The 13,915-nt window shown below is 56.3% G+C and overlaps 4 protein-coding genes across 4 annotated transcripts; all 4 read right to left on the bottom strand.

The window, feature by feature from the left end:
- Positions 1–43: 43 nt before the first annotated feature.
- ISF_07246 (aminomethyl transferase) lies at positions 44–2,530 on the bottom strand (the record flags this gene model as incomplete). The annotated part of the gene is made up of 1 exon (XM_018850849.1): positions 44–2,530. One exon carries the CDS (start codon positions 2,528–2,530, stop codon positions 44–46), a length of 2,487 nt encoding a protein of 828 aa, XP_018702127.1.
- Positions 2,531–3,949: 1,419 nt separating this feature from the next.
- On the bottom strand, positions 3,950–6,278 carry ISF_07245 (Transcription factor; the record flags this gene model as incomplete). Its single annotated transcript, XM_018850848.1, has 5 exons — positions 3,950–4,483; positions 4,545–5,464; positions 5,525–5,984; positions 6,046–6,098; positions 6,149–6,278. 5 exons carry the CDS (start codon positions 6,276–6,278, stop codon positions 3,950–3,952), a joined length of 2,097 nt encoding a protein of 698 aa, XP_018702126.1.
- A 1,727-nt stretch (positions 6,279–8,005) lies between these two features.
- Positions 8,006–9,349, bottom strand: ISF_07244 (Rieske domain protein; the record flags this gene model as incomplete). The annotated part of the gene is made up of 2 exons (XM_018850847.1): positions 8,006–8,450; positions 8,517–9,349. The coding sequence occupies 2 exons, from the start codon at positions 9,347–9,349 to the stop codon at positions 8,006–8,008; spliced, it is 1,278 nt and encodes a 425-aa protein (XP_018702125.1).
- Positions 9,350–10,147: 798 nt separating this feature from the next.
- On the bottom strand, positions 10,148–11,758 carry ISF_07243 (Extracellular membrane protein, CFEM domain protein; the record flags this gene model as incomplete). Its single annotated transcript, XM_018850846.1, has 4 exons — positions 10,148–10,628; positions 10,695–11,367; positions 11,436–11,571; positions 11,648–11,758. 4 exons carry the CDS (start codon positions 11,756–11,758, stop codon positions 10,148–10,150), a joined length of 1,401 nt encoding a protein of 466 aa, XP_018702124.1.
- Positions 11,759–13,915: the final 2,157 nt, after the last annotated feature.

The following is a 13,915-nucleotide window of genomic DNA, read 5'->3' as shown; positions in this document are numbered from 1 at the left end:
GTCATAAAATTAAACAAGTGAATCAAGATACGCGCTCATCATCTCAGCCGCGGAGACGAGCCATCTTGGGATCATACAACGGCTCAGCCGTCACCGTCGCGGCCACCCGCTTTTCAAAGTACTCAATCTCCACCGCCGCGCCCTCGGCAACCTCATTCGGAAGATACGCATACGCGATCGGCTTTCCGACAGTATACCCAAACGCCGCGCTCGTGACATACCCAGATGGCTTCCCATCCACGTAGACCGGTTCCCGCCCGAGCACCATCGAGCGGCCATCGTCAACAGTCAGACAGCGCAGCCGCGTCGTGCACGTCTCCCGCGACCGGCTCTCCAGCGCCTTCTTGCCTCTGAAGTCCGCCTTGTCCATCTTGACCGCGAACTCGAGCCCAGCCTGGAACGGGTCGTGCTCCGAGTTCATGTCCGTGCCCCACGAGCGGAAGCCCTTCTCCAGGCGCAGCGCGTTGAACGCCGCGCGACCGCCCGCGATCACGCCGTGCTCCTGCCCGGCCTCCCACAGCGCATCCCACAGCCGCACGCCGTTCTCCGCGCTCGCGTAAATCTCCCACCCGAGCTCGCCCACGTACGACAGCCGCATCGCCACCACCGGCACCCCCGCGATACTCGCCCGCTTCAGCCGGAAGTACTTGAGCCCGTTGTTGGTAAAGTCGTCGTTGCTGACCTTGCGGATAACCTCGCGCGCCAGCGGGCCCCAGAGCCCGATGCAGCAGGTCCCGCCCGTGACGTCGCGGACGTGGGCCGCGCGCTCCGGCGTGCGCGCGTTCTGTAGCCGGGCTTCGCGCTGCAGGTAGGCGGTGTCGACGGCGCCGTTGACGCCGACCTGGAAGAGCTCCGTCTCGACGCGGGCGACGGTGATGTCGCTGCGCACGCTGCCCGCCTCGTCCAGGAGCAGCGTGTAGGTCACGGCGCCGGGCTTGCGGGACACGGAGCCAGTGGTCAGCCGCGCGAGCAGGTCCACGGCGCCGGGGCCGGTCACCTCCAGGCGCCGCAGCGGCGTCATGTCGTACATGGCCACCGCCGTGCGCGTCTTCCACGCTTCCGCGGCGGCGATGGGCGAGTAATACCTCGCGGACCACGCGTCGCGCTCCACGGGCTGCCACTCTGGCGGGAGGTCGGCGAGGAGCTTCGCGTTCTCCTCGAACCAGTACGGCCGCTCCCACGTGCCGCCTTCCAAGAAGTAGGCGCCGAGCTCTTTTTGCCGGACGTAGAAGGGGCTCAGGCGGAGGTTTCGCGGAGACTCCTTGGGCTGTAAGGGATGTAGGATGTCGTAGACCTCGACAAAGTTCTGTGACGATGTCTCCTTGACGTACTCGGGTGTGAGCTGGACCTGCTCGAACCGGGCGATGTCGCAGCCGGCCAGGTCGATGCTGGACTTGCCATCCGTGAGGACTTCGGCCACTGCTTTGGCGACGCCGGCGGAGTGCGTCGCCCACACGGCCTCGGCGACGTAAAAATTGTCCAAGTTCGGCGCCTGGCCGACGATCGGGCCGCCGTCCGGGGTAAACGAGAAGATGCCGTTGAACCCGTCCGCGATCTCGCTGTCCCGCAAGATGGGCAGAAGGTCCTTGGACAGCTGCCAGGCCTGCTCAAAATCCTCGGGCGTGAAGTCCATGCGCGACGGCATATGTTGCTCGTCCACGTCTTTGGGCGTCGGGCCCAGCGACGCGGCGACCACCGGCATCGGACGGTGACCGTAGTACCCGATGCCGAACTGGTCGCCGTGCTCGCGGTAGTACAGGTCCTGGTCCTGGTAGCGGAGGATTGGCAGGCCGGCGCCGTTCCGCTCCTGGTACTTGCCGGCCTGCGCGGGGACGGGCGTCGTCTTGACGTACTGGTGCGCCATGGGTAGCAGCGGCACGGGCAGGCCGATCATGGCGCCGACCTCGACGCCCCAGAAGCCGGCACACGAGACGACGATGTCGGCGGGGATGACGCCCTCGCCGACGGCGACACCGGTGACGCGCCCGTTCTCCTGCTTGATGCCCGTGACGGTGGTCGAGCCGAGGTACCGGACGCCGACCTGGCGCGTTTGCGCGATGAGTTGCTGGACAGCCTGGGCGGCCAGGATGAGGCCGTCGGTCGGGATGTGGAGGCCTCCGAGGACGAGGGCCTTGTTCAGATGGGGATACAGCTCAAGACACCTTTCCGCGTCGACGACCTTGGCGTCGATGCCCCAGGATGCCGCCCATCCTTGCTTCCTCTTGATCTCCTCCAGTCGCTCCAGCGTTGTGGCGATTTCCAGCCCCCCAACCTGGTTGAAGCAGGGCTTGCCATCCATCTCCAACTTCAGCATCTTCTCAACCGTATAATGAGCAAAGCCGGTCATGGATTTGCACTGGTTTGTCTGGAAGACGAGTCCCGGAGCGTGGGACGTGGAGCCGCCGGGCATGTCCAGCGGACCCTGGTCAACGACTGTGATGTTTCTCCATCCTCGCGACACCAGCTCATCTGCGAGATTGGCGCCGACGATGCCTGCACCGATGATGACGACCTGTTGGTCCTTGGACATGGTGCCTATTCTCGTATTGCAATGCTGTAAGTGTCAATTTGGACCAACACTAGAAAAGACAACAGTGAACGACTGTGACGATGGGAAGTGTTGATGATTCGGCTGGTTACTCTAGAAATTGATAGGACCACACTCACAGATCACTCTTATAGAATCCACGAGTAACCATCACGTATCAATGAGCACACTTAGACGACGTTGAGTACGCCGTGCCGTTGCGCTCACGTGATCGGCCTCTTGATGAGTCCGTCTATCTCGACCGGCCGGTCCAGAAGTGGCAATGAGCTATAGGTGCGGGGGAACTTGTACCGGGGTTGCAGCAACGGGTTTGATCTTCGCCCGAGCTTGGAGCTTGCAGATAGCGAGGACCATAAATTATAAATGGGTAATGGTAAATATAGTAGCAAGCTTATTGATAACCAGCATGATGCTTTTTACTTTACATTTTTATCAGTTACAACGCAGTAGTACAGGGTAGTACGTAGTATCTAGGTGATGGAAGGGAGGAACCGGCCGATGACTACCATGCCAAGTCAGAACATTGTACCTACTGCAGTTATCCGGGTTGCCGTTTCATTTCATTACATCCAGTCAGAAACACCAGGCGGTTGCATTCCTCCAAAGACCTCACACTTCTTCACTGTGCATGACCCCAACCGTGCAGAAGCGCAACTAAAAGCAAGCCCGACCCAGCCACCACGACAAGGGTACCACCGCGCGTCTTGAACGCAGCAAGCCAACCGCGCGTACTGAATAACTAACTGGGCCTCATTGCCTGTTTCTCTCCATGATGCTGGCATGACGAGGCTGCTCTAGAGGCGCACCATGGCGTGGATATAGAGCAGTCCAGATTGCGCGCCATGGCGCACATGATCGTTGGTCGGTGGAGCCGGCATTTCAGTCGTCTGCAGCAATTGTCAAGGTCATTCCTAATTGGGAACCATCCTCTCCGTGGACCAAGACCGATGTCGGGTTTGGCGTTGCTCGAGGGCAGTCTTCTTGGGGAATCCTTGGCTCGGTGTCTGGAAGGCGATGGGATCTGTTGCGTTTCCATGATGCATACCCGGTGGTGGTGGTTGACTGGCAAGTCGGGCAGATAGGATCAATGGTTGTGAGGGGGGACCCGACGAGAACTGGATGCAGCCTGAGTGAGCCTGGCTCCACGAATGTATATATTAACAGCGCATCGTGAGCCGGACTATCTATACAGACCGAAGTGACTCCAAGGGTTCTCGAATTCGGAGATTCTTAAACGGTCAAAAGACTAACAAAAGGCAAAAGCAAAAATACATTAAAATATTAAAAAAGAAAATAAGAAATAAGAAATAAGAAAAGAGCAAAAGAGTAAAAGGGATTCAAAAAAGCAAAGGGACGATCCAATATGTACCCCAGTAATAATTCACTTCATATTACAGCTGTCTAAAAGTGACTGAACAAAGAATGATTCACATCGCCCTCCCACCAGATCATGCCATTCTCATCGCCGGCTTCCGACTGTGCGTCTAGCAGGTCAATGTCGCCCAGGCCCGCAAACTGCGACGAGTCCTCGTACAGCCAGGGCGTCGTGTTCATCGTCAGGTCGTCCGCCAGCGGCACCGGCTCCGTGTTAAGCAGCGGATGGTTGCTCGGATTGGTGCTGCCGCCCGGCGACACCGAGGCCTTGTACGACGACGCCGTCGGTGCCTCCTGCCCACCGTCGGCCGTGTTGATGCTGATCTCGGGCGACGTGGCCACGACAATCTCCAGCACGGAGCTCTCCTCGGCCACGTCGCGGCGGTGCAGCGCGTGCGCCAGGTCCTTGGTGAAGATGCCCGGCGACCCGGAGACGCAGGTGAACTGCAGGATATCCCACATGAGCGGCACGCTGAGGTAGATGCGCGAGGGCATCCAGTCCTCCACGTCGACCGAGTCGGAGCCGGAGGCAATCCGGGCCATCTTGTCGAGGTTCTTCTCCTACGGCGAGGCTTCATGTTAGCTACTGAACTGGTAGGCGGGGAGGGAGTGAGTAACGCACCAACGCCGCGCAGGCTGGGGAGAATGGAATGAAGCATTTTAGAAATCGCCGGCACTTGGCAAAGTCGGTGTTCGACTTGTGCTTTAATTTCGCAGCGGCGGCACAACAATAGTACAGGTGCACCGTGGCTGCGATGGCTGCGATGTGGCCGAAGAACGGGTCGGTCAGCTGGACCTGCTTGTCCACCACCATGTCGATCAGCCGCACGATCCAGGTAGAGTGTATCAGGGCCAGTTCGGACGATCGCCGCCAAAACGTGTTGGGGATAGCCAGGTTGGAGTTGTGCTGCGCCCCGATGATGTACAGGAAAGGGTGGTTGAGGACCGTCTGGATGGCGTGGTAGGTGAACTGCTCCTTCAGCCATGTCGTCCAGTACGGTCTGTTGACCTTGAGCTCCTCGACCTTTCTCTCGTAGAACTTGACCGTGTCGTACCGGTGGCACATGGGGATCCTGTTCTCGGCGTCCATGAAGTCGGACAGCACGGAGCCGTACATCGAGTCTCGCCGCCAGGGCTCGTTGAAGATGTTCTGCGCGCAATCGGACACGTACTTGCGCACCCGACTCCACACCCATCCGAGGTGTACGCTGGTGTTCCAGACGCCGGGCTCCTCGGGCGTCGGTCTGGAGTGGCCGAGATCGTCTCTCGGAAGGGGCGGCGGCTTGTTCTCCGTCTCGAGTCGAGAGATGTCGCGCGAGACCGAGGACGCGTACGACGGCCGCAAGATCTCCGTGGGCAGACTGAGCAGGCCAGTCTGCTTGCCATAGTATTGTTCCAGCACTTGCAAACTCCAAAAGAGTTTGCGTTTTCTCTGCGTGTTGGGATCTTTGTCAGAGTAGCTGACATCGACGTCAAGCATCGCCGATCGAGAAAGCTGAAATGCAAGGCCGAGATGAAACTGGCCGAGGCTGACGTTTCCATCTGCGCAGCGCGGTCATTAGCACGGAGATAAGTAGCTGAGGGCGGGGGAGGGGGAAGTACCAATAAATGAAGAATAGGCAAGCAAGCAAAGACTCTCAATCGTCGAGACCTCGACCCTGCTGCTCGCGATGCGCATCATGACGAGTCGCTTTGCGTCGCTGTTGTACTTTTGAAGCCGTTCGCGCATCGGCGAGAAGCGCGCTGTGAGTGCCAGGATGCTGCACGCCAGCTCCTCCGACAGCTGGCTAAAGTCTCCGACATCTTCATACTCAAAACACCAAATGGGCTGCCGGTGGCAATATTCAAAGTATAGTCGGATGCCCAGGCCGACATCCGCCGGACCAGGGCCACCAGCGCTGGGAATGATGTCGAGAGGCGGTTGCTGCGCCGGTGACGTCGTCTGGGCTTTGATGGGATTGATGAAGGTAGACTCCTGCGCGGGAGGACTCACAGAGACGGATTTCTCGGACGGATCGGCTATCGCTTCTTCGTTGGGATGTTCCTGGAGCGGCGGGTGATCCTGTCTGGCACGGCGGGGAGGTCAGCCCATCGTCTTGGTCTTAGCAGTTGGGGAAGCTCACCTGCTGCTTAAGAGGCGATCCAGCTTCTCTTCTAGATGCGCCAACCTCTCCTCCTTGGGGTTGTTAGATAGGAGCCGCACGAGCCATGGCTTTCACCACATACTGAACGACCGGTTCTCGTCGTGCGCACTGCGGGCGGATAGGCGCAGGACTGCTTTAGGCGGACGCAGCTGGAGCAGGCGGGCTTCTCTCCAGGGCAGCGGGTCTTTTTCCGTCTGCAATGGCAGAGTCATTCGGATTAGAAAATTGCAAAGGGTCGGATTTCACTTGGAATTTTACAAACCGACAAGTCAAGCACGCGTGATAGGATCGCCGCCGTCCACGGCCCGCAGAGCTTTCCTCTGGCGAGGTCATCATGTATGTTGCGGGGGAGGGGATGACGTCCCCAACAAGCTGGAGCTGGATCGAGCCACGGTTTGTCGTAATAACGAGTGGATTAAGCAAAGACGGAAAATTCAACGGTTATGCAACGATGGACGAAGCAAGCAAGCAGCTGCTGGAGCGAATGGACACGTGCTGTCGCAGTGGTGATGGAAAGGATGAGATGAAAAGGGTGACTCGCAATGCACTGTCGGGAATGTCCGCCACCGAAGAGGAGAAGGAAGCCGCCACTGGTACAGAAATATATCACGACCTTAAGTTTCAATGGGAACGGGGACAAGGGAAAAGAAAAGAAAAGAGGGGTCTAGTGACGATGGCTTTTTGGGTTCGGGGCTGTTGGGCAGGACGCCTTGGCACTAGGAACTGAGACGCGCAAGAAAGCTGCGACACATAATACATTACCTTCGTGGTCCAGGTGATTGGCAGGTTGGCAGCATTGACAGGGCCGTCTCGACGGATGGTCGGCCAGAGGAGAGGAGACAAGAGAAGGGAGGGTGAAGAAGGGGGGGTGTTGATAAAAGTCTAGAACTTGGGAACTTGAGTCCATGAGCGAACTCTAGCCTGGATCGGAGCGCCTGCCTGTAGGACCGCCGGCGCAACGCTCCACACCCCCGGATTCTGCGGGAGGGGAAAAAGAAGGAAAGAAGAGATCAAACACACACATGGCCAGTAACAAGAGGAGGGTGGTGCTCGAGGGGGCATCCCTGATTCGGAGGAAGAGGGGGGAGGGGCGTGGAGAGCGTTGTCGGCTTCGCTTGGAGCTCAACTGTTCGGTGTACAAAGTACTGCTAAAATAAAAGCATCGCGGGGTGGTTCACCTGTTAGGCTGGCCGAGCAGACGCCGGGGCCGTGCGTGCATTGTCAGGCGTCTCTTTTTTACGGAACTAGTCTTTCCATGTAAGACAAAGAATGTCATGTTGATCTAGCAAGTGGCAAAAGACCGAGTGGCAAGGTGCTGTGTGCGATACGGTCTTTTCTCTTGTCTTTGTGACATGTATTCCCGTACAGAGATAGCTATTAGTTAGTGGGGGAAGATGATACGGTGTGGCTGAGAGGTGATAAACTCTGTCTGTTATCATCACCAAACTCTCCTCTACATATCACCCCCGTAGGCTCTTTATCGTCCGTCCCAGCACGGACCAGAGATTATGGTCCAACTTGGTTTACTCCCTCCTATTGCGATGATCGGACCGCGTGCTGAACCTTGTTATCTACGATGATAAAAAAGAAAAAGGACGATCAAGACTTTGTTACCTGCATTCTTTTTCTAAACCCGCCCCCCAATGATGCTGCACTTGATCTCGTCTTGATGTAGAAAAAGCGATGATAGTATACTTGGTTATCTGGTGGTAAAGAGAAACTATCAGCATCGCATTATTCGTGCCTATTTCCAAAACTCAAAATATGGACTTGCCAGGGAAGACAGTTAGCTATGGAACTAACATTCATTACACACATCTAAGCTAATAGACAGAAAAGAAAAAAGGTGACAAAAAAGACAAGCAATGCCAGGGACACAATTTTTCATCCAGTCAATCAATCAGTCATTAAACCGTCCTCCTACTCCTTCCTCCTCCCATTACACCTCAATCATCTGCTTCGCCGCCATCTTGGTCGCCAACTTGCTACCACAGTCCACCTTGGCACAAAACTCAACATCATCATCACCGCCCTTCCCCCTCACCGCACACGGCAGCCTCTGCCTCGCCGGCCAAATCTCCGCGCCGCCCTCGCGCGTCTCCCTGGCGTGATGCTCGCGCACCGCCTCGCGCACCTTGCGCTGGAAGAACAGGGGGCCCTTCTCCATGGTCGGGTGCATCTCGCCGTTGACGAAGACGCCGGCGGACAGGTTGCGCTGCGCGTTGATACACAGGTACTTGTCCTCGGACATGATGCGCTTGTACATGTCGTTGATGGTCTTGAAGGCTTCGTCGTCGGCGTTCTTGTGCCGGAAGACCTCGTACTTCATGAAGGAGCGCATCGGGCCCATGGGCACGAAGCGCTGCGTGAAGAAGAAGTTGGGTCTGGAAGGTCTCTTGGTCAGCATGACATTCTTCCGGTGTAATTGCGGTGCTGCGAATAGTACTCACGTAACGTTCATGGACGCGTTCGGGAAGAAGTATGTCGGCGCAACCTTGAAGCCCTTGGCAATCTGCTCCGGCGTCGAGTTGGCGTAGTGCTCAATGTACGCGTCCTTGACCTCGACCTTGTACGCCTCCAAGTCCGCGATGCTGGGAATGTCCGGGTGCGCCACCTTGCAGTGGTAGCACTCGTTGTAGTTGTCCGCCAGGATCTTCCAGTTGTACTCGCCCTCCATCTCCCACGCGTGGTCAAACTCGTAGTCGTCAAAGTTGTACTCCTCGATCCGCTCCTGCGTGTCTACGCCGCCAAAGTCGTCCTCCCACGCCACCTCCGGCACCTCCTTGCCGTCCATGTTGACCCAGATGAACCCGTTGTGGTCCACGTGCACGTGGATCGGCAGCAGCCCGTTGCTCGCCGCATCGAAATCCTCCATGTCCTGGTAACCCGGCGCCTTGGCCAGCTTGCCGTTCATCCCGTACGACCACCCGTGGTACTTGCACGAGAAGACCTTGTTGTTGCCCTGCTCGCCCGTCACCACGGGGAAGGCCCGGTGCCGGCACACGTTGTGGAATGCGTTGATCGAGCCCGTCCGGTCCCGGCACAGCACGAACTGGAACCCGGCCACCTCGTACTTGAGCCAGTCGCCCGAGTTCTTGAGCCGCAGCTTGTGCGTCGTCAGCAGCCACCGCCGCGAGAAGATGGCGCGTCGCTCCAGCTCGTACATGTCCTGCGAGGTGTACCACGACGCCGGGAGCGCGCGCACCGTGTTGTTGCTGTCGTCCTTGGACTCCGATGCAGAGTTGGACCAGCCAAGGCCCAGGTAGCTCTTGAGCATGGACATGGTTTGTGTTGGGTATGAGAAAGTATAAAGAACAAGCAACTGTGAGAAGAAAGTGTAACAAGCAAGTAACTGTAGAAAGGAGGCTTGCCAATGATGAGATGAAAAGGTGGCAGTCTGTGTTGTAGGGAGCAAGAAGCTAACAAGATATATGCATCCCAGATAACGAGATTCCTAGCATTATAACCCTTTGTTCCAGACTCGCTCGCCCTCGTTCCAGGCGCCGGCCAGCTGACTTACACGGGGGTGTGCTCGGGCGGTGGGCTCTGCTAGCCGCGCCGTCGGTCGGTCGGCGGTCCTGTAGGCGTCCACGTGATCGGCGCCGTGTTGGACAGCAAGACAAGGCGATATCGTTGTACCATTTGCTTGCCACACTTACTATCACGTTTCGATGACTGTAGATTAATTTGCTAGCCCGTCCGGAAATACCCATGGGTATGTTGATGGGCGGCCCTCTATCCCTACCAGCCGACTTCTTGGGTAAGGTGATCTCGGCCCTGACTACCCGACGGGCAACCAAAATGCGCCCGGAAAGTCTACTCATTGGAATTATCGCTATGTATCTGTATTTTTCAACATGAAATAGTGCAAAACAGCAGCAGGTGAACCGTGATACCTCCGGACCAGAAACGAAATGGCCCAGCCAACACTTGCTCTAATTCTAAAGCCAACTACAGGGAGGCGTGTACATGAAATCCAACGCCACAGAAAAATATTATGTGCCTACTGAACATGAGTTAAATGAGGTTGAAAAATCTGGTTACTCAAGTATTATTATTATTGGTATCATATTTCTAACCTCTACAACGCGTGCGGTGCCTTGTCCGATGACCCCCTTGCGGAAATCGATGTAAGTGACTTGGCACTTCTCATGTCCATGTCACTGGCACCGAGAACCAGCTCTGCATCGTCCGGCTCGCCATAATTGACAGTGTAGCTCTTCTTGTACGAGATCTGGTTGAGCTCGTGCGGCCCCTGGAAAATATCGGGTTCCGCCCGCGACGTCGACACGGTGCCGAAACCCCGATGCTCCCTGTTGTCGGGCGCTGACTTGTTGCCCGAGTGGGAGTACTTGGCGTAGTAGCGCTGTGTGGTGCCGCGCAGCTTGGGAAACAGGCGGACGAGCAGCAGCCGCAGCGACGGCATGCAGATGCAGATCATGCCGATGTTGATCTCTATGTCCGACCACAAGGACACGTCAAAGAACTCCCACATCGGATTCTGCGAGTTGGCCCGGAACTTGACCAGCGAGCGGAGACGGAGAATGCTGACCACAGTCACACTAGGCAATTTCTTAGACTCCTGTACAGTGACTGTCTCGGGGTGAAGTAGAGAGACAAAAACTTACAATGTGCCCACACCAAACATCAGCCCGACGCCGACTTTTCGCCTCCAGTCCAGCTGTAGGGTCCTGAGCTGCCACATCGGGATGGCGAGCATCCATAGGTCCGTGGCGATGCTGAGGCCTGCGTTCGACCAGACAAGCGCGTTGATGTCGATGCAGTGCCCGTGGTGGAGGCCGTCCCATCGCGTCCAAAAGTAGCTGATTGGCGTGCACTGAAAGATGACCAGGAACTCGTACACGGTACCCCACGTGGCGACGAACGCGACGGTGCTCCAGAGCAGTGTGCTAACAGGCCGAGTCGGAAAGATGCGAATGTAGAAAAAGAGCAGCGACAGCTTCAGCGTTACGACCTGGAAGAAGTAAATGACCGCTGTGATGTAGAACCCGAGGCCGAACTTGGTAATTTGGCTCGGCGTCAGCGTCCACACGTCGCGGCCCAACCCGTTTTGCGGAAGCCAGTGCACGTTCAAGACGGTGGCGGGGATACCGGTGATGATGGTGGCGAGGCAGAACCAATCATCCCATCCAAAGTCGAGACCCGCCCAGAGCTTGTATGCAAATCTTTGAACGATGAGAACGGCAGAAATCGAGAGCAATATATTCGCCACGATGATGTATGTTTCGCTTCGGTCGCGTACCGGCACGTCGCATACTGTATTGGTGATGTTTTTGACAGCTAAGTGATCGAGTTAGATTTGGTCAAGGTCCATCCGGGCGCATTCACTACCTGAGCTCTCGACTTACTCAAAGCTTCTTGTACGGTGCATTTCTGCAATACACAGACAGCAACAGCTTCTTGCACCGGCTGGTCAGCGCAGATGCAAGCCGTGTCGGTTGAGTTGCACGTCGTTTTGGTCATTGACTCGGCAAGACATGGCAGCTAAGAGCGATAAGGTTCTTATTGTTAGCAATCAACTTATACTTGCTAGGAAGCCATTCAGCCTAGGTTCACATACCGAGCATTTTGGGTACTCCGCCGGTGCCTGAGCAAAGCCACCAGTTGCGGGAGTCTGAGCGGCTATGACCAGGGGTACCGTTATTGCCGCCAAGGTGGCGAGGTTTTTCATTCTCATCGCTCTTCTAATTAATGTGTTGAAATGCAGATGATTTAGGAGAGATTGGGTATGTGGCAAAAAAAACGAATGCGGCCTGCTGAAGATTTTAAGAAAGCGCGGGCAGCGCCACTCACGGCCGCATTCCGCAGATTAGGGCAGCAGTGGCACTTTTGGGAGGCAATTCCAGCAATGCGTTTGAAGAGCTACGTGAGGGCGAAAAAAGCCATGCTTGTTGATTTTGGGCAGCGGCGGCGGCGCCCCGAGATATGGCCAATCCGGCGCAGCGGCGCAAGAGAAGATTGGCGGAGGGACCGTTTTTCCCAAGGCGCTGGCACACGGCACACAGCAGGGCTTCTCGCGACTCAGCAACGAAACGAGATGACTTGCGTCGGACGATCCTGAAGCTAGATGGGATGCAACGGCGGCGCGCTTGTGACAACGGCCAAAATCTAGCCAAGCCATGAGCCGTTGGCGGGCGCCACCTGGTGGAGGTATTCATGTTGGTGTCTTCAAAAGGGCCGCTAATGAGAAATAGCTGTTGAAGAATCCGAGTCGAATGCTACCTTGTCGCTCGAGACGATGTGCAAAGTACAGGGGCGTTGTTGGTGACCTTGAACTGCGGTCAGGAAGACGGGCACGCGATCAGATGGGCTCAATATGGATCAATGGGGGATGAGGCTCATCCTTCTCCGTTTGTCTGCCTGTCTGTGCTGAGAAAACGCTCCGAAATCTCGTCTCACGGTGCTTAACGATTCCCTGTGGGACTGACTCCACACGTAGGGAGTCAAGACTCAGGGGTCGTTTCGAAAGCTAACTAGCTTCGGGGGCTGGAGAGATAATTAGCAAATCAATAAATTGTGCAAGAAAATGAGAAATTATTACAACGAGGTTATAAAGGATATCTCAGGCCTGGAAAGCTCAGGGGGGACTGTGCAAAGTAGGAATCGCTGAAACTACCACGCTTGCAGAAACCTATAACGAAAGGTCCACTGTACAGTATAGTTACCGTCTTCGACATCGCCTCCGGGTTCGCGAGAGCTTGGGTATGGTTGTAACGTATGGGGCCCTGTACCGTTTTCAACGTCGCCTCAACCGTTCCCGCGATATTCGGCGCCGACGTCAGGGCCAGGTCACGCGGTTGGCTGAAGATTCACAGGACGATCAAAGCCACGACCAGAATATTGCCATCCAGGCCTCATTCAATCTCCACAGCGCCTTCAGAGGCTGAGACCCAGCACCCGCTAATCCTCGCAGCCTTGCCCCGTTATGGAAGCTGCGTTATAACATGATTCAGTAGCTTTTGCGGGGGATTGCATATGCCGCTCTGCCTCGTATAGGGCACAGCTCATCATTCGATACCTGGCCAAACGATAGCTTCCCCAACGTCAATCTGGGGCCAGAATGCCTACGGCCAAGTTAGCAAACATGCCCAACCCATTTCTCCTCAAGGTGCTTTATTACCGATGAATCAAGCTCCAGCCAGTACGTCGTCTGCCACTCGTCGAGAAGGTGCGGATCAAGTAACATGTCGGTATCCGAGCACAAGGCTTGCCCGTACTCCTCCACCCCAGGTGCCGCATTCTGCTCGACGGTTGGGCTGGCACGTCGTGCCGGGGTTGAACGTTTAGTTCAGAGGCATGACGAGAGGCTGGACGACTGGCGGCCAGTACTGGCCTAAACTCCTCAAGAATAAGAGCATAGCGTCGGCTCGGCGAGTTTGTAGCCGTCGCGCGCCCAAGATGTGTTTGGCAGCGCTCTGCCAATTGGAGAGGACTAGCCTGACCCCATCTCAAGCTGTCATCATCCCCGCTAGCCCTGCCCTGTCGCCGTTGCTGAATCTCCCATACGTACACAATCACCAGCGCACAAAATGTCACATAGTGCGTCCACCAAAATGCAAGAAAACATGCGACCTTCGCGCGCCATGCCATCTAAACTTGAAGAGCATTTCCAAAGACATACCAGCTCTTATTGAAGCGCGAGGTAGTAAGGAGAAAGAGTACCTAGAGGATACGAGCCAGAGCTGACTCGAGCGCTGGGTAGCCCTTCTCGTTCTCGGTGAGTCGCGATGGGGTGCAGAATAACTCGTCACTGAGGCTGAGGGGTTGTGACAGATCGCTGGCGGAGGCTACCTCCTTCGACTTGGCGTCGTGTTCTGTGGCGATGGCT

The sequence above is a fragment of the Cordyceps fumosorosea genome (genome assembly GCF_001636725.1).
Source record: "Cordyceps fumosorosea ARSEF 2679 chromosome Unknown scaffold_20, whole genome shotgun sequence".
In the NCBI taxonomy this organism is placed as follows: Eukaryota; Fungi; Ascomycota; class Sordariomycetes; order Hypocreales; family Cordycipitaceae; genus Cordyceps; species Cordyceps fumosorosea.
This window is presented reverse-complemented; position numbering and strand designations above follow the sequence as displayed.